This window comes from Athene cunicularia (genome assembly GCF_003259725.1).
Source record: "Athene cunicularia isolate RWA chromosome Z unlocalized genomic scaffold, athCun1 chrZ_part2, whole genome shotgun sequence".
Taxonomy (NCBI): domain Eukaryota; kingdom Metazoa; phylum Chordata; class Aves; order Strigiformes; family Strigidae; genus Athene; species Athene cunicularia.
This window is the reverse complement of record NW_020799143.1, coordinates 22913518-22940980: the sequence shown is the minus strand read 5'-3', so window position 1 is coordinate 22940980 and position 27463 is coordinate 22913518. Positions and strand designations below refer to the sequence as shown.

Sequence of the window (27463 nt, the reverse complement as noted above, 5' to 3'; positions counted from 1 at the left end):
GGCCTGCCCGCTGCACCGGCCGCGCCGCTAGCGCAGCGTGTGCTGAAGCCGGTGACATATGCGGTGCCAACGTGGTGAAGCGATGCTGTCGCTTTGAGTTCTAGCTTGCATAAAATGTGGGGTCTGTGTTAACGAAAATCTAGTGATTCAGCTGAAACAACTGTTGGAGAGTTTTTATAAGTTCTAGTGCAGATATGTTAGTTATTCCTGGTTCTGTATCTTTTCAACTGATATATCTTAAGATCATGGGTAGATTTGAGTAGTCTCAGTCATAGAACAGTTTGGGTTGGACCTTCGAAGATCATGTCGTTCCAACCCCGTGCCATGGGCAGGGACACCTTCCACTAGCCCAGGTTGCCCAAAGCCCCATCCATCCTGGCCTTGATCACTGCCAGGGAGGGGCAGCCACAGCTTCTCTGGGAACCTGTGAGAGTGCCTCACCACCCTCACAGGAAGGAATTTCTTCTGTTATAATAAATTCGGTCTCAACCCTTTAGGTTTGAAGTTTTAGTAGGCAGGCATTCTTTATTGCAGCACTGGGGCACGGGGGATCACTCGACCTAATGTGCATGCTGAAAGACAAAGGCACACTCATTATATATTCATGTGATTTCCAAGAAGTTTCTATTTCCAGAGGATCTAATGCATATGTTAATACATTGTGCAAGGTACTAAAATTTGGGGAAGGGTCTTTGAGGGGCTTCCATGGGGGTTTTTGGTGGTCTGTGGTGGTCCCTAGTGGTTGTTGAAGAGATGACTCTTCGTGTCCTTCCCATGAACTCTTGAGTCTTTTTTTCTTATGAGGTCTTGTCTTGGCTCATCTCTGTGTCTCTAAAGTTTCTCAGCTTTCTTATCTTTGGCTTTTGCAGGTGTCTGCTGGTTTCTCTGCCCGCCCTAGGATGTACCCATCACAGTTGCAAAAACTGTATCTGAGGCCCCTTACAGAAATTGTGTCCTGGGTCCCATTCTTGTCTGAGGCTCCTTACAGCAATTAGGACCAACCGCTTGCGGGCATCATCTAGCTGGCATCACTTGCTTATATCGAGTCAAAATCAGTGGCCTTGCTAAAGTTAGTTAAGCATATTCAGAAGTTCATGAGGAGAATATGACTCAAGTTTCATAGGTAACAACAATCAAACATACTTCTGATACGGTTTTGTTTAATTATGGGGCTCCTGTGAGCTGTTCCATGCCACTTGAATACTTTTTTTTTTTTCTTAAATGAAATAGCATGCCTTTGTAGTGTATCCATTTGTGTCCTAATAAACTAGATATTGATAAATACTTTAACAGAGGAATGTTACATATTCAAAATCATAAGCATTCTCAGAAAATACTATTTAGATTTTTTTTTCTCTTCTATGTGACCAGATTAATATCAGAAAGTTTTAAAACTGCAGAACGATGTGGATGTGACAGAGTATACGTTTTGGTTATATTCTGAGACTGAGGTTTGGTTGGTTTTTTTCCACTACAGCTATTAGCTCTTGGGTAGAATTAAGGAATTCTTGAGGTGAAAAAACAAATTTCTAAGAAAGGCTTTTAGTTACACTTTTTTTGTTGTTATTCTACTGCTCACTATGACATCTTGGTGGAGTCTGCAATAAAGCTTAAAAGGGTTGGTGTATGAAAGCAGTTCCGCAATGTTCAGAGCTACATCTTAATGCTGAAATTGGGCACAACTGATAGTATAGTTTCCCATACCCTGATACCACAATTTTTTTTATCCAAGCAGTTGATCTTGTTGAATACCATATGACAAATACTCTATCAGGGTTGCTGCTCTCTCATGTAAAGTTGGAGTTTTTAGTTTGCAAGTTACTTAGGATTTAATGGGCCTTAACACATGCATAGCTGTTTTACCATAGACTTGTTTGTACTTTGAAAACGAGGTCTTCAACTATCAGCTTAGAGGAAGAGCAAGCTCTGTTGCTTTCTCTGGGAGTGTTGTGTGACAGTTGTGTGGTAGTTATCTATTTTAGGACTTAGGAAGACATGTACCAAGGTGAATTCTGATGGATAGATCTAGATGATACATCTAGTTATTCTTTGTTAATAAACTGAAGCAAACTATTAACCTTCATTGTTTATATGACATATTAGTAACGCTGGTAACTGAGTCTTAACAAATGGTTATTATGTTGTCAAATAAACTAAAGCACGTCTCTGTACAGGTTTTTAATGTTTTGATGGTATGGAAAATAGTAGTCCTTGAAGCTTGTCAACTAAATGTGATTGAAGACAATGTCTGTTTTCCAGAACTTACAGACTTAAAAAGCTGAATATTGGACGTTATGAATTTGTCCTCTCCAGTCAGCTGTGCTATCATGGAAGCTAAAAGGTGAGCTTCACTTCTGTATTTTTAAATGGTAGTATGATTCATGTTGTTGTTTATTTTCTAGATTCTGAAAATTATGTAATTCAGACTGAAGAACCACCTGACTGATGTGACACCTGTAAGCTGTGCCATGTGAATATAGGCATTAGATGAAAAGATTTACTTGAAGGAATACATACTGATCATCTGATGTACAAGAATTTTGAGCGTAGGAGATGTGACTCAGAGATGGAGAGAGTTCCTGTCTTGCAGTTAGGAATGCTGACCTGTAGTTACAGAATGGTTTTCTGCATTAGCTGAGGCAGTAGAGGTCAACTCTAAGTCTTGCACACGAGTCTTATTTTTTTTATAATTTGATATATGTTTGATCTTTGGCACAATTAAAATAAGCTTGAATACATTCTGTTAATCTTCGTTGTGAGAGCTATTTGTCACTACTTAAGGTTTGATTATACAGAAATGCCAATTATATAGGAACAGTAGAATACTATGCATATTGAACTACGATTAGGAAATCAGACTGCAGATTGCTCCTTCAGCTGGGAAAGTTTAGCAAAATTCCACTGCTAGCTAATAAATGAAAGAAAATTTCTCTGTGTTACAAAATCATTCTGTTTTCTGCCAGATGTGGAAGCTAGTAAAATACTGTTTTTTTCTGAAGTGTTTTGTGTTCACTGTTGCTAGCTAACTTATAAGTGACTGTGAATTTAAAGTGTCTGAGTTAGAAAAAGTCATTCTGCAGTGTAGAACTCAAAAGCGGTTTCATCTGCTTATATGCTTTTGTGAAGAATCTTAAAAGTAGTACTAAAAACTGTGTCTTAGATAAAAGCTGTAGTTGCTAAAATACATATTTTAGTTAAAACCAATGATTGATGAACTATTAATGTATAAAAATGGAATTACAAACCATTCTCTGAATTCCTGTTAGCCTGCGAGTCATACACGCTGTGAAACTTCCCAGGGATTTTGTGTTGCTTTGTCTTTCCTTTAAACTTCCAGGAGCTTTATGCTTGTAGCACTTAGACTTGCAATACGAACAATGGAAGGAAGAGTCTCGTACAATAGGTAGTATGAAGCTTTCATAAAGTATTGCTTGTGCTAGTGACACTGTGATGATTAAAGAAAATATCACAGAAGTAAGAATTCTTAAGGCAATCTGGATTTTATTTGGAAATGTTTAGGTAGACATAAAATAACAAAATGGTTAATATAGAAATAAAACCAGGTAAGAGAATCATTTACTAAGTAACTGATTCAATTTGATTCTACTAAATAAAAAAATAGGTGTTTCTGCTTTATATTTTTGATTTTTCAGTAATGGCATTGTGACTTTAGAAGCTGTGCAGAAAATGGTATGTTAAAAAGGTGTTTAATGCTTTTTTCCCCAGTAGTTACAGTTGTACTGTTGTGTCTTAATACTCTTATGCAGATTTTTCATTTCTGTAGTGTTCCTAATTTGTTATTACTTGTGATGTTCTGTTACCTGTTTGTGGTTTGTGTTTTTTTTTTTTCTACTGGTTCAGTTAAGCAGAACAGTTAATAGTTATATTTTCCTCTGGGTAAGTTTTATTGTGTAGATATCTCCATTGTGCTCTTTTTTTTTTTTCTTCTGGGTAATTAGTAGAGGAGTTGGAAGGAATAGTTTTCATGAAAGCTGATTGCTGTTCAAACCAATGTCATTTACTTAAAGATATAAAGGTGGGGTTTTTTTTTTGACTTAATTTACAAAAAGTATTCATTTTCTTGCATTCAGTGTGCTCTCCAGGCAAGAAGTATTAAATATTTATCACCAGGTTAAAGAAGCAAAGCGACCTCCCCGCTGCCCACAAACTAACAAAATGGTTACCCTTTCCATAACCTGTGTTTCTTTGCCCTAGTTTTCCTCAGTTTTCTGTTTGGGTTTTGATTTTTTCCCTAACCTGTGCTTTGCAACCTTTTGTGCTAATCTGGCCTTTAGCTATCTTTGAGACTGCTGTTTCTTGCATTGTTTCTGAATAAGATGACTTGCCTTTTTTTTTTTCATTTCTGTTTTCCTTAGTGTTGTGGTTTAACCCCAGCTGGCAACTAAGCACCACACAGCCTCTTGCTTACTCTCCCTGCTGCCAGTGGGATGAGAGAGAATCAGAAGAAGAAAGTAAAACTCGTGGGTTGAGATAAAGACAGTTTAATAAGATAGAAAAGGAAGGGGAAATAATACTAAGAATAGTAGAATATACAAAACAGGTGGTACACAATACAGTTGTTTACCACCTGCTGACAGATGCCCAGCCAATCCCCAAGCTGTGATGTCCCCCAGCCAATTCCCTCCCATTTATATACTGGGCATGATGTCATATGGTATGGAATACCCCTTTGGCCCATCTGGGTCAGCTGTCCTGGTTGTGTCCCCTCCCAGCTCTTGTGTAGTACCAGCCTCCACCTGGCAGTGCAGCATGAAAAGCTGAAAAGTCATTGGCTTGATATGAACACTGCCTAGCAACAACTAAAGTATCAGCATGTCAACAACATTATTCTTATCCTAAATCCAAACACAGCACTATACCAGCTACTAGGAAGAAAATTAACTTTATTCCAGATGAAACTAGGACACCTAAGCATGGAAAACTAAAGGTCTCCCAAACCTCCTGTATGATTTCCACAAACAAGCTTTTATACAGTTAACAGTTGCTCTGGCTGCTCAGATCTTTCTTATTTCCTGCTTGACTTACCACCATATCTTCTTATTGCAGTAGTTAAGAGTTGTGTAAAAAAGAATATGCAATTTTACTTACCTTATTAATGATCTTTTGCCTTTTGAGTCATGTTGGTTCCTTTGGGTATGGCTGCCATAATAAACACTGAAAGCTAATAATGTGCCTGTGGTTTTCTGGCAGTACATGCAGGTTTTAATGATCCTTATCTCCTACATTTATTAGATATATAAAATGTGTTAAGTACATGGCACCCTGTGGAACAATTACTGATGACATACAATTATTCTGATCTCATAGATTGTCTTGTTTCTAAATGGAAAAACACTTAGTATTTATTAAATTATAAAATATTATAGGCTGCAGCTAAAAAAATGAAGTTTTATCCTATGTTATTAGTAGTGTCTTAAAAAGCAACAGAATCTAAATAAACGTTTCCCTTGTTGATGATATTTGAGTCATCTTTGCTAGTCAGTTTACATGAGAAAACATACATCATCAGGTAGAGTTCTTGGTTGTGGAAAATGTTAATGGTACCTGTGCATATACCCAGGGGTGAAGTGGTCATTTTTTATTTAGAAAAAACAAGTAATTAAATCCTGGTAGACTGTAATTTCTGTAATTAAGAGTTCATGTAGACAAAGGTAACCTATTTTAGTGTTTTCAGTTTTATATGAAATGATGCCAACTTTGTGGTTAATTTAATTGTTTCCTCTTACAATATAGTTCATATTTTATGTTTAATGGTCTTGACAACTTGTGCTCTTGTGTGGAGCAACTAATTGTTGCAGCCAGTTTTACATATATAAAATAATGTGAAACCTGATTTTTAACTCAAAAATAATTTAAAAGTTTATCAGTTTGAAGTTATGGTAAAGACATGTAAGATTATTAAGCTAGGTAATTTTAATTAAATGTGTATTTTTATACTAATTTTTCACTCTACATATAAAAGCTTGTTTTGATTATTTTAATATTGTTTTTAGTGCTTGAGGGTTGATCTTGCTAACTGCCAAGTAGATTTCCTTTTAACTGAAATAGTAGTGGAAATTGAGATACTGGGTCTTTTAGGGAACTAATTATATTGTGTTAGTGATCAATTGCTTGTCTGTAGTTTAGAGATATATATATATATTTGAAGAAAAAATGTGTAAAAGGGATTTTTGTTCCATATATGTGCATTTGTTTCATGACAGGAAGTTTTAAGATGGTAATCCATGTTAAAAAATTAATTTTACTTCAGGAGACAAACATTTTAATTTCGATGATTGAATTGTTTTTAAAGTATCTAAAAATTTATTAATATTAATAATAAAGATAATAAAAATAACAAAACTCATGTTATGCTTAAATCAGCTTTGGGAAATACAAAGTGTATGTCTGTTTTAAGTTCCTTCTGCTACATATATTGCACCATAAGCAATTGTTTATAACCCTTGTTTTCAAAGAGCAATAATATGATCACAACTGTGTGCCATAATTTTACTTAAGTGAATGTTTAGAACTTTGGGCTCACAATCCGATCATTGAAATAAGGGAACATTAAAATTTAAAAGGAATACCCATGTTTTTTGAAAATGTTCATATTTTGCAGCTTATATAATGCCAAGTGTGAGTCACAATTACCACAAAATAATAATGAATCGGATTTGGACACTGCTGAAGATCTGAGAAGGAAACTCTGTCAAGCTAAAAAAGAAAAATTAGATTTAATCATTAAACACAATCAAGAAGTAAGGACTTTTTTATTTGATTTATTTTACTCCTGGAATAAATGTAATCTTGTTTCATTAAAATAATATTCTCACGTGGTGTATCAAAAGCACAGTCATTAGCTGAAAAGTAACAAGGAAGGTGGCACTGTGCAGGCCTTTTATGCCTGTTCATAGGAACTCTTGGCACCTCTGCTGGCATTGTTAATAATTAAAGGTGCACCAAGCAGAGTACAGATTTTCTGCAGGGAAAGGAGTCACTGCCACTACCTGTAGTTTGTTAGATAAACTTGCCTGGTGACACAAAAAATAATAGCAACAGCATGAATCTAGCTTCATAGAAAGATCTTACTTAGTTCTTATTTATATTTTTTTGCAGGGTATTAAATTGTAATTCTGCAGAAACAATTTGCAACTCAATCCTAGTACAGTATTTTTGTGTGAGTGCACCAAATGCAGCTGGGATATCCTTTAGTAGTCTTGCAGTGTCTCAGCTTTTAAAAATCCGCAGTTTTCAGTAACTATAACAATGTATAATGTACAGATGTGGTTATGTGTTCATCAGTAACTTTATACTTGTTACTTCACAGGGAAATACTTCACCCACGTTATAGAGGTTTTGCTTCATGCTGTTGGAGCAAACTAGTACTGAAATGAAGTAGTAGTAAGAAAATAATCTTTTCTTTAGCTTGAATATCAGCTTTTGCACTAGTATACATAAGAAAAGGTGGGCACTGAGTACAGCAGTAGTTACAATCTACAATGAACCCTTCCCACACTTGCTAACACCCATCTGGCTGCTGATACCCTGGTTTAAACTGTGCTGATGCAGAAGTATTATTACTACTGTAGGTGACAGTTCTGCTCTTAGCCATTTGCTAGGGGAGGTTATGTGGGTGCTGATTCATCAGTTTTGGATTAACTCCAGCCAGTAAACCCAAGTTTGCTGTTCCATATACATTGTTGAGGTCTGTACCAAAACTAAGAGGTTCCTGGGTCTACCACAATGACTTGCTCTTATGCTGCAGTTAATTTGTTATTTGCCCATTGCCCCATCAGCTGTGGGGTGATTCTGTAAAATGCATCCCTGGAATTACCTGGATTAAAAAAAAAAAAAAAAAGCAAGCAAACCAGCTCTTACATTGAGAATTAACCCCAGCTGGCAACTAAGCACCACACAGCCTCTTGCTCACTCAGGGTGCAGAAGGATTTTCTGCACCATTTTGCTGTTGTGGTTTGCACTACAAAGTCAGATTGTGTTTTAAGTAGATAAACTACTTGAGAGACTTTTTTTTTTTTCCTATCCATTTACTATATTGCTACAGATAATGGAAGTGCACAAGTTGTTTACATGTGATATTGAAGTCAAGGGGCTACTTAATAGATGTTCTGAAGGAATATATATTTTACTGTCTGCCTTCTCGTCTTTCATTAGCTAGAACTTGATTTTCTGGACCAAGATTTTGGCAGAAATGACTAGACTCTGTTTTTTAATCTGCATAAGATCACTTTTTGATGAATTTTCCATTCTTAAATTTGTTGTCTGTTAAATTTAATATCATTCTGTTTGTCTACTGAACATTATTGGACTGAATTTTATATTCATATGTATACTTGTGAGTTATTAGATGTTTGATAGTCTAGCATCCCAACATGACTGTTTTTCGAAGTGTTAAATTTAAAGAAAGCTAACAGAAAATTGTGTATGGATTATAATATTTCTGTTGCTGCAGTTTTTCCTTTGAGGTGCAGGAAGGTGACATTGTTATGACTTCTGTTTTCTTAAGGTTGTGTATTTTTTGAAAAGTGGAGGGGTATATTTAAGGTACATAGAATTCATATAGGAATAGGAACAATTTGCATAAAGTCCAGTACAGGTACTTAAAATCTGCATAAATATGCTTTTGCAAGACTGTATTTCATATTCAAGTGCAATAAGAAGGCAGCTGTAAATTAAATTCAAAATATATTTAAAAAATATTCTGCAGGTGTATTTCTGTAATGTTGCATTTTTTTCAAAGTAGCATTCTTGTCAGTTTTCTGAAACAAATTTGTTTTCTAGCTGTCCAACTACGAAAGCCAGATAGTCAAATTACGGTCAGAAATTGAGAAAGGAGAGGCTGTTCGACAAAGTCTGGAGTATGAATTGGCAATTGCCAGAAAAGATGCCCATTTGAAAATGTATGCTGTAGAAGAGGAGTTAAGTGATACAAAAACCAAACTTGTGGAACTACAAGGTGAGTTTCAAAAAAGCAGGCCTGGATCAAAGGCTAAGTCAAGTCAGGAAGACAAGTGAGAAGCAGAAATTCAATTTTCTAGTTATTGCTGTTTTTCTTGGCGGTTTCATATCTTTCCCATCTCATAATCCATCTGCTTTTGTAAACTCCTAAGAGTTCTGTCCTTGTACACAATTGTAATTGTGGTAGTTGCCTTCACATCCTGGTTATCACTATATCCAGCGGTTCTTCCAGTTCAGGGAAAAAAAAAAGAGAAGAAAAAGTCCATTCATGTTCATTTGTTTGCACTATTTCCAACAGTTTTTTTCCGGAAGTTCTCATCATACTGTTTCTTTCATATTTTCAAAGGTTTCAGGCTTTTCATTGCTTGTCTGGTTTATTTTCCTCTCATCATTCTTGTTTCTCTTCTTATAGGTAATGGAACATGTATATTGTGTCAGTAGTATGTGGAAGGAAAAGTTTTTACCTAGACATTTTTCTCCCTACTAGTTTTGTATTTAGAAATTCAGATTTCCTTGATGCTCCTCAACAGAGAGAGATTTCTCATTCTTAAAAGTGAGGTGCATTTTTAACTACCTAAGTAAGTATAATACCTTTTTAATCTAGTACAGGAGATGTATTTGTGCGTTTGCTGAGCCTTTAATGTTCCATGAAGAGTTTAGAGTGCTCCTGATGGAGATTTTATCCTTCGAAGAGTGGAAGGAAACTTGCAAGTTTCCAGGTACTTAAAAGTACCAGGTATTTTTAAGATAATTAGAAAGCTGAGCTTTTTACTCCTTTGGAGAACACACACACAAAAAAAATCTTATCGATTGCAAACTGGAAGCAGGCATTTTTTTCCATTTGGAAATTCCTCTGTGGTTGCAAGCTGAAGACGAACTGCTAATTTCTCACTTAAAGGAAAGAGCTACGTTTCTTTCTGTGTATGCTCACTTTACTGCTAGTTTGCTTGCCGGTTTAGAAGTGAATAGTGTGTGTGTGTATTTTAAAATACTTTAACTGTCATTTTGTGATTGACTTCATGGGTAGGTGTGGTGGTGGTTGCACGTCTGCAGGGCAACCTGTGCAGAAGCAAAGAGGTCTGGGTCTGCTCAGAGCTGGTCCCAGCCAGCTTCACAACGGGCAAACCCACCCACCACCATGCACCAAACTGCCCACCAGAGAATGCCTGGCACCTCTGCCAAAACGTGCTTCAGAGAGGGTGTTAAATGCCAAGATGAAGAGAAAAGAGGAAAAAAAAAAAAGCGCCAGCAGGATAGACAGGAGCAGAGCAGCAGCCTGAGTAGGGGCTCAGGCCAAAGTGGTGACTGACTGCCCATGCAGGCACCAAGAGGCAGGACTCAAAAGGGACTGTTGCTGGTGGAAGAACCACAGCATAGTGACCGCAGCCTGCTGTGCTGCTTGTCAACTCCGTGAAAGGACTGAGCTAACGTGTTGAGGGGACTGGAGAAGAGAAAGAGGGGAGGATAGATTTTGCAGAGGCAAGGGATGTTTTCCTCAATGTGTGTGATTTTTCTTTCAATACCAGAATCAGTAAGTAGAATTCTGTTAACTGACAGTAAATTACGCTGGTTGAAATTGCTCAAACTGTTTTTTTTTTTTTCCTGATAGGTGCCGAAGAAGTCAAATCATCATGGTGTTGTTTCTCAGTTCTTTTCTAGTTTATAATTTACTGCTTGTTTTCTCTGGTTACTTAGAACCTTCTTCACCTCACTTGATGCTGTGACCGTGACTTAGCTCCGTGGATAGAAGGTGTTGCTTTTGTCTTGTCCTCTTCAGTATTTCCTCCAGGTTGTTTTTCTGCTATTCTCAGTGAGACTTGACTTTCTGCTGTCTGACAGTCCTTTTCCATCATGTGTCCACTGATTCTCTATGTCGTCTTAGTGTGCCTTTTCTGTTCATTTTATCCTTCTCAGACTAGGAAGAAATTTCAGAAAAGTGGGATGAATTTGAAATAAAAATGTTAGAAAGTGGTGATCACTTAAATGCCAGCGTAGCTAGTTGTATTCAGCAAAATGAAAAAGCTCATACAAACTATTTTCATCTCAAAGCCAGTTTGTAAAATAAAGCAAAGTTCCTAGTCAAACTACTTAAAAAGGCATAGCTAACGAAGGTTTCCGCAGCATTTAAGTTTTTGCAGAAGAGTATGTGCAGTGTTCTCCTATCTCAGGGCATTTCCTGGGATGAAGTTTTGAATCTCTTGAGCAGTAGTAAAGTTCCCTGGAAAAGCTAAAACTTTCCTCGCTAGCCCAAAGTGCCTTAGATTTTCCTACAGTCCTTTTCATGGGGTGAGTGCTTGTCTTTACTGTCACTTAAAATGAGCTCAAAATTAATTGATACAGACTAATATCTATATCAAATAGACATTTGAAATTAAGCTGGCCAAACGTAGAAATCTGAAATTTAAGTCCTCCATGCTATAGAGACCTCACTTGAAAGAGTTATCTCAAGTTTTTATTCTTTGCCAAGCTGAGAACAGTTTTGATTTAAAAATCTCTACAGCATTCCTATGTCCTTGTGCAAAAGATACTATAGGAACACAAAATTTGATTCTTTCTTTGTAATGAAGGTGGTACTTTGTGGTACTGAAAGTGTTAATGTTCCAGAATATCACAATATGTATGAGAACTGGCAAGATCATTACTCATTTTCTTCTGAACATGCTTTGCAGTGCTGCTTGTCTTCTTTCTTTCTCTTTTTCTGTAAACAATAGTATTCAATGAAGAACTTCAGCAGAAAGCAGCAGAGACTGAGAAAATGTTTCACATTGCTCAGCAGAAGTGGAAAGAACAAGAGCAGAGACTCGCAAGTGAGAAGGATGATATCTGCAGAACTTGCAACAGTGAATATGAATTGCTTCTTAAGGAAAGAACCAAACTAGAACGTGTTTTTCAGGTATGATATATTAATAGTTGGAAAGCTGCATGAAATGATGGCTGGAACTTTTTCGGTGCAAAGTGTGTAGTGGGTTAGGGTTTTTCTGGTTTGGGGAAAATTTCCACCAAATAGCTAAATAGTACAGAATATTTCTGAAGAATATAGCTTTATACATTTGCATTTGCTCTGTGTCACAGTTGTCCGTGCTTTGATGGAATGTGTTGTGGCTGATTTTCACGATAAACACCTAAACCAAGTTATTAATGCACATTGGTAGTGAGGCCCATTTGCACAGTCGTACAAAGCTGAGTTTGTAAAATCAAGGACACTCAACACTTAGCTTCTGACTCTATTTCCCTCTTAGCCCAGTCTGACATCTAATAGCCTGTGAGCTTGAAAATAATTTGTGTGATACGGAGGCTACGCACTGTCAGGGAACCCAAACAGTGGTGATGGGATTTCCAGCAGTGCATTGTATGTTTTTCACTCTGTGCCACATGAAAAATGACTGTTGTTGGAAATTCTGCCATTTGGTTAGAAAAAAGTAATTTAATAGTAAGAGATAGCTGTGTAATATGTTTTAGATTGTGGAGTTTTATTCTTCAGGTAATTAATTTCGTTGTACTTCCTGAGAGAAGTACTTTTTAAAGTTAAGTTGCGCTGGTGTACATAAATCCCTTGGGTGTTAAATGTGTAAAAAATAATAAAAATATGAACCCTTTTACATGTTTTTATACAGTCAGGCTATTCACAAATGAATTATGTTTTAAAGAAACCTAGCAGTATTATGGCGTGGAAGTGCTGAGTTAACATACCCAACTTTTATCTGCTCCACAGGGACATAAACAATTACACAACTATAATAATTTTAATCTTTTTAATTGATAATTAAATTACCTTATATATTAGCAATTTAATAATATGTGAGGAAAATCAAGAATGTATTCAGCTACAGCTGTCCTTTATGTTTTTTAAAAAAAGTGTAGTGCAAAGGTTCTGTTAAGGCTGATAGCCATTTACTTATATGCATGATGTATGCAGAGAACAGATTGTTACCAAGAGATTCACTCTCTTTTATGCAGTGAGACTTCTTCCTTTTTTTATATTCCTGTATTCTTCTTTATACTTCTCTTTAAGATGTGGCAGACTGATCTCAGTTGGTCTGAGGATTGGTCAAGCAGTAGAAAATTAGCCCTGCTTTCTTCCCACCTGGTCAGCTCTAAGCCTGGGACAGTGCTGAACTGTCTTCCCAAATGACACAAAGCAGTCCTCACCTGGCAGCTTGATAGTCAAGTTCTGACAGCAAACTTACCTGTTGTACTACATTATGGTGCAGTTGGTCAGATTCTATATGGCACCTGTAGGAGCAGCTCTTAAAAGATCAGGACAGACAGAATCCCTTAATAACGTGTATTCCAAAAGTACTATGTACTGACCCTTCAGCTGTGTGAAGTCAGGATCTGGAAAGGGAGGTGTAATAATGAGACCCAAAGCAGGAATTGAGTAGTGTACAGATATGTAGTGTTTCTGTCCATGGGCTGCAAAATGACTTGCACTCTTGTTATCTTAATGACCAGGAGACCTGATGATGGAGAAGGATCCCACTGACCTGATGGTGGAGAAGGATCCCACTGAAGTAGATTTTCTCTGAATGGAGGAGAAAAAGGAAGTTCCCTCCTATCCACAAAATTGCTGGGGAATGGGGAGCTGTTGAACAGTGCTTTGAAGGAACAGCGGGAGGACTGTAAAGGAGTAGTTAAAAAAAAAACCCCAAAACCCAAAGGCTGAGGAAAGGAGGGTTTCAGAGAGAAGCATGAGCTGATTGACAGATGACATCCCAAAGTCCTTCTCAAAGAAACATGGTTCAGTTCTCATTCAAAGTCAGTGTTTAAAAATGTAGGGTTAGGTATAGGCTATGAAGAAATGTATTCTTAGAGTTTGCTATTTAAGTTGCCAGGTAAAGTAGGCGGAGTGGAGCTTTGGCTCTTGTGTTCTGGCTGAGTTAGGTTGAGGAGGCTTTGGAATGGACTTGTCTTCTGTTCTATACAGTGTTTTATAGAAGCTACATTCAGTGAGTTTAATACTGTATAAAAAGAGCAGTGTTGGAGAGTTACACTCTCTCCAGTGTTATTTGTCCTCACATCAAAAGGAGCAGTGGATCGCTTGGGACATTGTGTTCTCTGTCAGTGGATGTGTATTCATTCAGAAATAAAGGTGATCTGCAGAGGCAGGTGTTTGGTAAATGTATTAAAGCTAGAAACTTGTTCACTCCAAAAGTAAATGCAATTCACTGCTAGATGTCAACTCTTAACTTGCTGTTGTTGCTTGAAAGCTTACTTGATGTGAACTTTTCAGTCAAATTGTAGAAGGATCTGGGTTTATAAATTACAATTTCAAATGTGTTCCAGTCTTTTGCTTTGTGTATTTACAGGCCTGTTTTAAATACTTTTATAGTTATGCTGACTTGTGAAGTGAAAGCTAGATAAAGGGAATTTAATTTTGGTCTTAATATGCACATAGAAATGAGATTCTAAGCATGTATGCAAATCCTGGTTGGATAACCTGCACTTCATGAACTGTAATTCTGAACTTGGCTATGAAAATGCTGAGGCAGGCATGGAAATTAAGTCAGCTTAACCTATTGAAATTTGTCTCTAAGATATGGAGGGAAAGTAATCCTCTGCTTTCTAGCAGGTTTGTAGTGTGCTCTATTGGATGTGATTAGCATGCCATCTGCTTCCTAATAGTAAGTGAAATAGCATCACCTTGTGGTTAGTCAGAATAGAGTACTCCTGCACAGAACAACTCAGGTTTTCCTTAGAGTGCTTGTGAAATAATGTTGTTTATGCACCCTTGCTAAAAAATATCAGCCATGTTTTTCATAAACAGATATAGTACATATGTATATGACATGCAGGTATACATGTGTGTATATATATATTTTTTTTTTTACATGGTGAAGTATGTTTCTCTTTGAACCTCCTAAGTGCAGGTGACTGCTGGGATAGTATTGCACAGTTTCATATCAAGCCTGAAAAATTTGGGGATTTCTTCAAGATTCTGAAATCCTACAACTCATGATGACTTGTATAACAAGCTCGATGTATTCATGTCAGTTTTAGTCTGATTAATGTTAACTACGTTTCCAGTATAAAATATTTTTAAGTCTTGATGTAGTATTTTCCAGCAGACTGTGTATTGCTTACTTCATGCAATGTTTTTCCCGACTCACTTTTGTGAATATCTGGAAGATATATCTGAAGAGATAAATATTTCTATCTTTCCAGTGTGGATAGAGTGAGAGTAGTCATATATTTCTATAAAACTTGCTAATAATTTTTTAGTATGCTGATGGGAAGAAACCTGTGCATAGGCTTGATATTACAGACAAAGTTAGAGGACTAGCTTAAATTTATCCATATCCAGGTATACTATTTTTGAAATATTTTGATTTACTGAGGTTCCCATTTTTTTTCTTCACATAACAAGACGCATGCATGTGAAACTTATGTTTTCAGAAGATGGCAAAAAATTGTGCCATACTGCCTGCACATGGAAGAAGAAAGAAAATAAACTTTTTTTTTCGAGTTACTAATTGGTAACACTTAGCTCTGTAGAAGAGTCATGATTCCCTTATTGTCATGTTTGAGTGGCCAAAACTTTCAAACCTCAGTCTGGAGGAACTTCTGAAATTCATCTTCCAGACTTTAGGAAACACTTGTATTTCTTTGATCTTCATGTATAAACATAGTTCTGTCAAACTTCAACCTTCTGAAGAATCATTCTATATGAATAATTCATTTTCTCCTCCTCCTTCTCCATTCTCTGCAGATGCCTTATGATTAGTAATTTCTAGGAACAAGATTATGTGATGTAAGAGTAATAGCACAATTTGAAGACCAACTGGTTTCTTTTCACAAAATGGCTCTTGCTATCATATTGAATAGGAGTAAATGAACAGGAGGACTTTACTGTAATCTTTCTGTGTTTTGCACAGAAAGTAATTTTAACAAATTGGGTCTCCAAAGGTCCTCCAACTAAATCACTGGATTTATAGCTTGTTTCTGATGCTAGTTACGGAAAAGCTTACTCCTATTCACTGGACCAAAACTATTCTTTTTGAGACTTCTGGGATCTCCAGCTTAAGTATGGGCTAGGCTACTGGGGGTTCATTATTTGGCTGCTTTCCTCTGAGCCTGAGGTGGTGTGAATGTGGATTTAGTAGCAGTGACTCCACAGAGCAGATGAATCCAGTAGTGTTAGTAATTATCCCAGCCTGTAGCTTGGTTCAACTTCTGAACACAGAAACTGAAGTATGGAATAGCTTGATTATTTTATTCTACTGAAAACTTTACAGTTCATGTAGATTTTTTTTTTTTTTAAAGTAATTAAGTTTCTAGATGAAAGGCTTTCTCAGAATAGCAGAAATTAAGATATTTAGTCTATTGGAGTAACTGTTTCTAAAAATTTCAAGTTCTGACAATTAAAACCAGAACAAAATAGAACTTCTGCCACAATGTATCATTTTGTCAAATGCACTTAACTGTTTACCTCTCTATCATTGCCACTGAGCTGGTAGAGAGGAGTTTGGAAGACCAGCCTTGTACTCTTTAGAGGGTAAGATTTCCTGTGGGGAATTTGCTCCAGGAAGGTCATGTTCATAGTGGTTTTCTGAAACAACACATTTTACCTAGTGGTGAATGAAGAGCATGTCTGTTGGGTAAATGGTTCTGTTGAGGTGCTAACATGTTAGATTTTAATAACCTGTTCTAATGCAGTCTCCATTCACAAAGTATTCCTCTTTTGAACTCTTTACTATAATGCTGTACCTTAACAAAAGCATCTCGTAAGGCTTTATTTTTTTCTAGGAGCAGAATAATGTACTGCAAAATATACGCAAGAAAATGAAAGATATGGAGGTGGAACACAATGACTGTACTGAGCTGCTGAGGCGCCAGGCCAATGACCTTGAATACAGTGCTGAACGAGAGGAGCGACTTCAAAAAGAACTTGAGGTAAAGCTTTTTTGACTATTGCTGTTAGTCTTAACTGCTCAGAGTGTCAGTGCTTGTTTCTTTTTTGAGGGATGGAACCTCCCAGTTACACTGTGAATTCTGTGTACTGGATTAACAAAACATTGAACATATGTTTTGCAGAAAAGGCTGAATGCCACTTATTCTGTGTGCCTGATTTGAGATTGATGTTTGAACAGAAGATGAGAAAAGGTTTATGTAAGCATGAAAACAAAGCTAGCTTTACTTAAGGAAATCTGTATGTTTTCCCTAACCTCTTAATTTGTCTATCCTTTTTGGCTTAAGATTTTGAGAATTAGTGAATTTATGATGTGGAATCTGCTGGAGCTGAGAAAGTCACCAGATGTGCTAGGTAGAGAGAATAATATACTAGAAGGTCACAATGGTGTTGTGGCAGCCTCTTCCTATCTGAACTTAAATGCTACAGGTAGTTTAAGTTTGCCCGTCTGCTGGGTGACACCTGTGGCTAAGGAGTCTGAAGTTATAAAGCCTAACATTTTGTAAATGCGCTTCTTTTACTAAACTGCTAGTTCTCTCCAAAGATTCAACGTCTTGTTTGTCCACTGATAGGCTTTGTAGTAACTATGTTATTTGTATGTACAGTCTACACCAAGAATGTCTTGGTAGAACATTTTTCACTGAAGAAAAGCATAGTGACTCGACGATTCTTTATTTTAATGTAAGTTTTTGACCAAAGGCATCTTTAAATATTTTCTGCAATGGATTTTAAAGAATTGGTACTTGCAGGATATTGGGGGCCCTCAAAGGAATAAGTGACTGCTGTGATTTAACCACAGGCAGCAACTAATCACCACACAGCCACTCACTCTCCCCACAGTGGTATAGCAGAGACAACTGGAAGACTTAAAGTGAGAAAAATTGTGGGCTGAGGTAGAGAGAGTTCAATAGATAAAGCAAAAACCACACATGAAAGAAGGAACTAATTCACCTCTTTCCACTGGCATGCAGGCATTCAGCCATCTCAAGGAAAGCAGGGCTTATGACTTTATGACATATGACTTTACTTGGGAAGACAAATGCCATAACTCTGAACATATCCCCCCCCCCTTTTCTTTCCCTGGCTTTATATGCTGAGCATGATGTTATATGGTATGGAATATCCCTTTGTTCAGTTGGGGTCAGCTGTCCCAACTGTGTCCCAGGTCTCCCAACTTCTTGTGCAGCCCCAGCCTACTTGGTGGCAGGGTGGTAGGAGGAGCAGAAAAGGCCTTGACTCTCTCTAAGCTTATGGTAACTACTGCTTGTAGTAACTACTGTTACAAGTTTCCAGCACAAATGCAAAACATAGCCCCATACTAGCTACCATAAGGAAAATTAACCCAGCTAAAAGCAGCACTGTGACATACAGTTTTCAGCTGTGTGTGTTCTCTGTTATTTTTCCCTTAAAGGCAAAATAAGTGTTTTAAGGCATTGATTATTAGGTAGGTAGAGCCCTGCATTGAAGATGAAGTACATACACAAGAAAATTCCTACAGGGACGATCAAAGCTTGTCAGCTAAAACACTGACTTATTGACCAACAAGGTAGACTTCTGTGCCCTCAAAGAGATCTACAGGAAATCTATTGACAAGTATTGTGAGACGCCCATATTGGCCTAGGCAGAATTACCTTCAGTTGAAAAGTGCTGCGTACTTGAAGTTCCAATAGCCCTTTTATAAACAACAAGTTTTTGCTTCTAAGTACTTGAACAAGGGCTTTTTTTGTGTCTTCAAGGCTTTCAATCTATTAACATAGGAATAATGAACTGAAAGGAGGAGGAGTAAGGCAGCAAATTATTTATCTTCCTAAATATTTTGGTGTACTCATCATCAGTAAATTTTAAATGGAAGCACTCAGTTCCTTGAAAATTTATAACAGTTGTGCCCTGGTGATGGTTTTATTGGGAAATGCTATCTATTAACCACAATCAGCTAAGATATTTTCATTGCTGCATAATTTTTATTAAATTTTATTAACTTACAGAATCTCTTAATAATGTCATGAGAAAACAACATATTCACACTGCAGAAAAATCAGTCTTATAGTACTTGTTGTAAGTATAGCTGTTTAAGAAGTGATTAGGTAAAGCATGTGATGAAACCTCTTGCATTTGAAAGTTTAAGCAAGTTACCACAAATCCCCGTGGATTAAAAAAAAAAGTCTGTTAGACTGTAGTGCATATGTTTTATTCAGTTTGCATCTTACTTCACTATCTCAAAAGTAAATTGCATGTATGTAAGTTTCTGAAAAGGCCTACAATGATAACTTAGTGTGTATTTGAAGTGAGAGATTAACTAATGAGCATCTCTGAAAATAGCTTTATTCTTTAAGAAGTAAAAGCACCACGTATTTCAGACTTTTAATATTGATTGCTATAGACAGCATTGATTACTGCAGACTTCATAGTGGATAGTGGACTCCGGAGTTTGTAATGACAGATTCATCTGCATATTACAGAGTGCCAGTACCCTTTATCATTGTTTGTGCAACAAAATTTTTTCTGCCTTTTTTGTGGTCATGAAAAGCTGCAGGAGTTCTGAAGTTCAAAATCCAGATTAATCTAATTTAGTTTGTTCTCTCACCCATAATCCTCTCCCTCAAAAAATTATATACTGAATAACAGTTTAGTATTAACAGTTTGAAATCTAATTGCAACTTTTCTTTGATTTATAAATTTATTGTTGAAATCTAATCGTGACTTTTTTCCTTTGATTTATAAATTTTTCATTCCTCTTCCTCTCTAACCTTCTGGAGTTCAATCAGGCAGAGCAATTATCTATTCTTCCTGATGAAACAGAGTGGAAAGACCTCAACCGAAGGGACCTGCTCTTCATCTCTCTAGCTCAGTTATTGGAACTTATAGCCTCCAAGACCAAAGGGGGGGATATGTTCAAAGTGTTCAAAGACAGACTTGTTGCATAAAGGAGGGGAAATGAGCACAGTCTTCCCTTCTAATTTTGTTTGAAAGGAAGCACTCCCCTTTTAAAAGGGCATGCTGCATTCTGAAGTAGAAAGAAGTGCTTCTGTGAAGCCAGGGTATTGTTGGGATTTAAATACATTGCTGTCAGTAGAATTTCTTCTTTTCTGTCTTAACAGCTGTCTCAGTAGCATGCTGGCTTCTGTGGATTACGTTCTTAGTTGCCGTATTCTTCCCATACATTGTGGAAGAGGCATTAAAGAGGGAGATTAAAGCCTGGGCAGTAGTTTTCACTGTGTGCCAACATACCAGTGTCTCCTTGCATTTCTGCCCATCTGGTGTTACTCTCACATAGTTCTGTGGTGTTCTAGCTGTCAGTTTAAACCTCCTCAATGTATGACAATAAGTATTACCCACGTTAGAAATGTGGATAAAGATCTGATAACCAGTCCTGTACTGTCAGCTGTGGTTAAATACAGTGTATTTTTGTCTAGGATGTAAGTATTTGAGAATGATTTCATTCAGATACAGAAACCTGAAAGTAGTACACCCCAGACAGAATGGTCCACATTTTTTCATGATTAGAAAATGAATTATTAAGTTCTTGATGATGGCACCAAACTTCTTAAGGTGATTTGTGTGAAGAGTAGTGTAATTCTAATTAAAAGGCAATCTTATAATCTTTTGTTATACATTACTTTTTGATATGCATTGAGGATGAACTTTTTTTGGAGTTGCCAAAGCTGTTCCTTTACTACCCTCTGCTGGACATAAGGGAGAAGTCCATGGAAAAATACTTGTCTTTCAGTAATGAATGGAAATTACAAATTTAGAATCTTTTTGTATGACGGCACTCTTATGAAGGATTATATCTAATAGACTATATTATAAAGAAAGGAAGGTGAAAAATGTCTGCTTCCCCACCCCCTTCTTTTTATAAATAGTAGTCTTTTTTTATCCTTAAATCATTACTCTTAACATGGTCTAAAAGAGGACATTTCTTGTTTTTCAAATTAGAAATGAAGAGAAAGAACAGTGGCAAGTTTCTGTAGACTCTTTAGGTGTATCTGTTCATACAGTGTCTAATCTGCTGGCTTTCCAGTTGGCAGTGATACCAATGTGATGTACTGTTGCATGGACGATGAGTTCTTCTGAAGGAGAACACATACTGTACCAGAAAAAATTAAATTGGGAACCTTATTATCATTCTGCCTCTTTAGCCTAAGATTCAGTAGTCCAACAAGTTCTTGATGTATGTGTATTGAACTCATCAAGATATTACTATTTATGATAGTAAATACGTTTAGCCTTTAGTTTCATTGCTCTGGAAATATGATGTCTTGGGAATTGTAGAGCAATTTGTGTATAAAAATAGTGTTTATTGTGATGTGTCTAGCTGCCAAAAAGCTGGGTGGGAAAGCTCTTTGACAAACAGTGGAAGAAAAGGGTATGTGAATTTTGCCATGAGAAACAGAAATACTAGTTCATAAATTTCAAATTCTTTGTCTTGCTCACAGAAATGTAGTGATTTTCTATTATTTGTTTTATGTCTTTAAATCTGCCAGCTCTTACTAAGCTGAAGCTTAAGGTGTCTCAAAGCTTTTAAGCCTTTCTCATGAGGCCTGAAAGTGTCCCATAACTTGGTCCATTTTACTTCAGAGTATGTTGACATATTTCTGAGACTTTGATTTACCATTCAAAGACCATTCCTTTAGCTTTCATATCACCTTTCCTGCTACTCTACCTGTAAGTATATTGAAATTTTAATATCCTGCTAAATGTGTCATTTTATATTAGCTTGGTAATGCTGCTGTGAAGGGGAGATGACTGCAAAGAAGACTTGAGTGAAGGTCCCTCTGTATTTGCAGAAGGTGTATGTATATGCAGTAGTTTAAGTCTGTGAGTGTATCAAATTTTTTACTATATCTAAGTAAGAGAAGCACGAAATTTAGGTCCCATCTAAAATCAAAACACTCCCCAACCTGCGGACCTACTTTTCTTTACTCGTTATTTTCACCATGAACTGCAGTTTTGGGTAAGTTATGGTCCTCATAAAGAAGACTTGAAAAATCTCCAAGCAGTGTGACAGGGGACACATTCCTCAGCCAGTTAGCAGTACTATTGGTTAAACTTTAAATTGATGGCTTGTCCCTACTTTATCCGCTGCTTTCTAGTGTCTCCACAATGCACAACTGGCATCTAGGAATTATAGCTACTGAGACTGTCTAGTATGTTCTCTAAGCACTGTAGTTTTCATAATGGTATCTCTGTGGTGGCTCCAAAGGTCATGTTTCTCCAGTGACAAGCTCATGGACATAATGGACTTCCTCTCTGAGAGGAGCTTCCTCGTTATCATCTCCCGTGTCATCATATTATTTGAGTTTGAAGGCTGTTCATTATTACCTCACTATCAGACAGAAGTTGTTACTGTTGTATGTAGCGCTCACCAGGAGTTAGTAACAAGCCACATGTTAATCTTGTCTTTGTGCATGTATAAACCAACTGTGTCAGTTGATGTACTGTGAAGGGGTTTACCAGCTACTAAGCACGAGAACCAAAAGGGTTGTCTTTTTTCCCCTCAAGTTACTGTAGAAAGGGAGAGCAGTTCAGATGGGTTTACTAACTGCAACTCAGTTCCAGATTGGAATGGATTTGGACTTTATCCAAAGGCAACCGAAATATATATTTTATCAGCCCTAGTTTTTACTTTTTTTCTTACCTAAAGCCAAGCGTATGGCTTATTTTAGAGCCCCCCATACCAGTGTAGTTGTTTATATGTTGTTGTGCAGGTGAAATATGGCTCCTCTGTCAATGAGACATGTTACTCTAGACTTCCTATACAGGAAATGTTTATAGTGAGGGTTGACTGCACTCCATCAGGTTGCAAGAACTTACTTCAGTGCTTAAGATTTTTTTGCAGTTAAGTAACTTTATAGTTACTTAAAGGCGCTTTATTATCCGGACAGGAGATGGCTCCACCTTACCATGATCAAGAGGCATCAACATTTCTAACTCTAGGTGGAAGTGGTCAGCATATCTCCCAAAGATGTGCTTAGACCTGACCTCCTGATTTGAATGATGAGTCATAGGGAAGTGCTTTTATGTAGGAAGAAGTAAGATATATCTGAATATGGAAGCACATAAATGGAGTGGATGAATGGTGATCCAGATTTGATGTACTCGTGTGTCCTCTTCACTTAAAATTATATCTTGGCTGGGCATTTCACACAGGGATTGGACCTCAGCCATGGGGAAATGTAAGTATCCTGACAACTTGTTGGTAAAATGAAGCTGAAAAATCTTGTAGAAGTGGTCTAAATAGAAGCAGAAAAGAGAAAAACTACTTCTGTTACTATATCTAAACTTAGTAACTGTTGTAACTGCACTTTTCTCTTTTTTCCTGTTTTCATTGTTGCTTACCTGGTTTTGATATTTTAGTGTTTTGACTGTTATTTTGATGTAAACGCAAATATAAAATGATTGCATTTTCGTGGCTGTGACATTGTGCAAATGTAGGATACTAAATTACTCTTTCAGTATGGAATGCCCCAGTGTTCACAAAGACTCTGATACTTAGAGCAAGTGTCAGGGACTGAAAAAAGGGGAAGCCACAAAGGCCAGTTTGGAAAATGGTACTGCAGACTGTTAGCATGCAGAAAATGTGTCCTAGAAACCACATTAGTGTTGACATGCAATAGAACACTGGAAAAAGAGACTGAACCGCAAAGGATTAAAGTAAACATGTAGCATGGTTGTCCACAAGTTCTAAGGCTGTCATTGAAGTTTTCTTAGTAATTTTTATTTGCTGTTTCTCAGAACTCGCAATTCTGTCTGTGCTATCATGGAATCAGATCCCAGATATCTTTGTTTTTTAAATTAAGACTGAAATTGACTCAGCTTGAATATCTGAGGAAACTTTGGAGATTCCATGAGTTTGTGTGTGGTATCTTAAGGTATCTGCCTTCATATATCCTGTTAGGTGCACATGGAAATAATGAGTGCCTGAATCTTACTGAGTAACCAGTGTTTTCAGTGTTGGATAAGCAAACACTTTGTAACCTCCAGGGAACCCACTTTTTGTATTCATACTTGAGATCAATTACTGTGACTTGGACCTGACAAGCTTTACAAGCTGAAGCAGAAAGTATTCCCATTTGACTCCCAGCTGAGAGGCTGTGGTCTGGATGTCTGTGGCCTGCAACCTTTCTCTCTAACTTGTTCTCACACAGCTGCTTCTTTTTAGACAGGCCTTGTGTAAAGTTTTTGTCCACATATGGTTCAGTAAGGATACTAATTCTCACCTTTTGTCTGATTCCAAGAATTTTGCCTGGCTAGCAGGATTCTGGTACCGATGTCTGTCTGTCTGTCAGACAGGAACACTGAACTCTCATCGCATTTCTCTTTTTGGAATTGTACGTATGGTGTCAAAAGTTAGACTCACCCCTCATATTTCTTTCTTTCCCTCGCAGAGTATGTAATGGATCATTCTCACTGATAAATCATTCAGCTTCTCATTGTGAAGTGTATATTAGAGCCTGTTTGAATCTTTACTAGCAAAATAGACAAGATTTTCTATGTAGTGGGGTGGGTTTTTTTGCAGCTGTCTTGTTTGCAAATAAAACTTCAGACTCAGCTTGGGATCAGGTGCAACTTTTATGGCTGATGTGCACTTAGATAAACAGCAATTCCAAGATTTTCTTTAGAGTGGTCTAAACACATTTAAATTTCTTGATATTTACTAACTCTGTATTGCCTTAGTAAAGCTTATGTGCTAATGGCTGGTTAGATATCTCTGATGAAGTTTTAAATTTTCCCACTGATTTGCTGGCATCTGAATTGGTTTAAATTTGCTAGATATAGGGTGAACCATAAGCTTCAGCAGTCAAATCATAGAATCCAGGGAAAAGAATATTCACTGCTCTACCAGATACAGACGGCATCTACATGACTCCTCAATTTACATATGTAATTTTTCTGCAAGCTGTTCTAAGCATCTGAATCTCTTCTGGGTAAGACAGCTGCTTATACTGGCAAGCCAAGATTAAGGTTTACCTGACTAATCTTAAACTTTTGAGGAGAACATAATTCACTCTTCATCTTTGGCTTCTAGCAATACAAAGAATTAGCAGCAGTTCCTGTCAGGACCCTGGCATTGTCTTGTCTTGAATGAAAAGGCATTTTATTTCTCTCCCTGGGCCTTTGTGTTCAGATGGTCCAGTGAACTAGTTTAAACAAGGTTTTAAAAATCAAAATTGTAACAAACTACTGGTATGAGGCAGAGCTTTAAAGAATTGGAGATTAGACGAAGGTGAGCTTTCAAACCAAGAATAGGCCATTGAAATTCTGAACCTTCTGAAGAAACACCAGGTTTGAGCAAGTCAATTTTCCCATGCCTTTATATGGGAGTATGATCTGTAAGATAATACTTATCTGTCAAACAGATACTTTGATTTCTAGTTTCTAATTTAATTTCCCTGTGTGTATTGTCTTGAATCTCTTTGAATACTTTCCATTGGATACCTGTCAGGTACATATTGATCTTCTTTGGTCAGTGTCTATGGTTCATACCTCTTCTACAGTAGGCTAGACACATTGTCCTACTTGCAGTTAGAAGGCTGTTTCTTACATTCCAGAGATGGTCAAGAATGTCTGTAGCTGAAACACTAGTTTTCCCAGTGCTTCTCTTACAGGCATGCTACTTCTACAAGTTAATTCTTTGGTGACTTGTGACAACTCAAGCCAGTGAACCATCTGCAAATATGTCTGGTTTTAAATGGAATTGCTCTTACTTAAGACAGCAAGAGTGATATGTGGCATTATGGGTATCTGCTTGCTCCTGCCTGTCTTCCCTCCTTGTCCCAGGATTTTCTTAGAGCTGAAGTGTCTATATTTCTGGGAGTTTGTGTTTCCTTTGGACCATATCTCTTGTCTTTCCTTGAAGTTACTGTTCATTATGTTGGCTCAGATTGACTCTACTTTTAAAGAACTATAACAAGAACTGATACCTGTATGTTCTGTTTGGGAGAATGTGATTGCTCCACTTTTTCATTCTTGGAGACGCCCTCACTCAAGCTGTTATTTATTCTTTTTGGTTTTATTTTTCTTCTTGGGACTGATGAAATCCAACAGTTCTAGGGGGCTCCATTTGAGAGGGTAAGTTAACCATTTTGATAGTGTCTTGCATCTCTTGTTTCAGCTGAACAGAGGCTGAGATGAAGGCATAATTCTACTTTGGACTGATGTTCAGGAAATAAAATAAGGCTTAGAAGTCAAATGCACTACAGAACTTGTGAATTAGTAAGTTATGCCTAAAAACCGTACTTGCAGAACCACTTTTTTTCTTTTTCCATTTCAGACACTTTGAACAAGCCAGCCAAATACAGGAAATCATTTTTTCCTCTTAAGAGTATGCAGTGAAATAGTCTCAGTGAAGTTTCTATTTCTTCATTTTATTGTTTAAAAATTATGTTTCCCACTCTAAATGTTGTGATAGGTACTTTCCTCACCATGTTCTTTATTCTCCTCAGACTTAAAATTATTTTCAGGCTGCCTTTCAAAATGATATTAAAAAAAAGAAATGAAATCCACTTCACTTATATTTGTTGTTCAGTGACTACTTTTACTAGGCTTGCAGTATTCTGTGTAAAGCCATCCTGTTGACAGATATTGGAGGATGCTAAGGAGTCCTTCCAAACTGAAGCAGGAGGTAGTTTGCAAACTCTACATTAAGGGCAAAGGGTAGTAGCAGCTGATGTTTGGAAGAAGTAATACTGCTTAGACTAAATCAAGCTGGTTTTGAGCATAATCTTAGCATCATGGAAGTAAGGTGGGAGTGTTTGTGCAGGATTTGTGAATTTTTTTTAATTAGGCGTATTAAGCAGATAAAACTCCTGGGAAGAGGCAAAGTTTAAGCCTTTTGACAGATTTTACTGTGGAGTAGGTTTGGAGAGCTTTGTTCTGTTGCTGCTTTTCTCTTCCTTCCATGGACATAACATTTCAAATGTCTTTCCTTTTGTGTGTGTTTATGATTTTAAATTTAAATTTATTGCTAAGAGCTTGTATTTTAACATCTGTTGTTTCTTTCTGTTCTTTTAAATGTTCAGAATCAAGCTTCAGTCTACGTACTTGATACTTTGTTTTACTTTTCCAAAATCAATAACTTCGATTGTATTTATGTAATCTTAAATATGCTTATGTTAAATGACTTTTTAATATTAATTCCTTTTTCTTGATCTCTCTGATTTAACTTTAAGCCAAGAGACATTTTGGGATGAATTTTTCTTCTCAATTCAGTTATTGGTCAAAGTGAAAAGATTTTATTGGTAGAAAACAGTGTATTGATATTGCATGTGAATTTCCATTATAGCAGATCTTTAGTTACTGCTTTTGGTAAAAGTATTTTTCCAAATGAAATTCTGTGTCTCTGGACATACATATCTTTTGTGTTTATTGTAAATTGAAAGAAATTTTTTCAGCTTGGACCACTTTAAAAAAAAAAAGTTTAGTAAAAATATAGACTACTTCATGAAGTTTTTGTAGGCAATCCAAATTTCCAGTTAGATTCTTAGCATAGTCATTTGCATTTTTGTGCTTTTATAAGCATTTTAAGAATAGATGAGAAAGACGCAACGGTTCAGTTCAGAGAATCTCATTTTGTTT

The 27463-nt window shown here is 36.8% G+C and overlaps 1 protein-coding gene across 8 annotated transcripts in view; it reads left to right on the top strand.

Moving 5' to 3' along the window:
* Window positions 1-674: 674 nt before the first annotated feature.
* The window catches only part of CCDC171 (coiled-coil domain containing 171), a 147977-nt gene continuing 121188 nt past the window's right edge, over window positions 675-27463 (top strand). For 2 of the 8 annotated variants that reach the window (XM_026866312.1, XM_026866310.1), the window contains exons 1-5: window positions 2171-2341; window positions 6623-6761; window positions 8803-8977; window positions 11691-11872; window positions 16723-16869. In XM_026866312.1, coding sequence (XP_026722113.1) covers window positions 2295-2341; window positions 6623-6761; window positions 8803-8977; window positions 11691-11872; window positions 16723-16869 — 690 coding nt within the window. In that variant the 5' untranslated portion in view covers window positions 2171-2294. Of the gene's footprint in view, window positions 1124-2170; window positions 2342-6622; window positions 6762-8802; window positions 8978-9449; window positions 9558-11690; window positions 11873-16722; window positions 16870-22851; window positions 23062-26000; window positions 26102-27463 lie in introns of those variants that run through there. The other 6 variants (XM_026866311.1, XM_026866313.1, XM_026866314.1 and 3 more) reach the window with 6 other exon arrangements.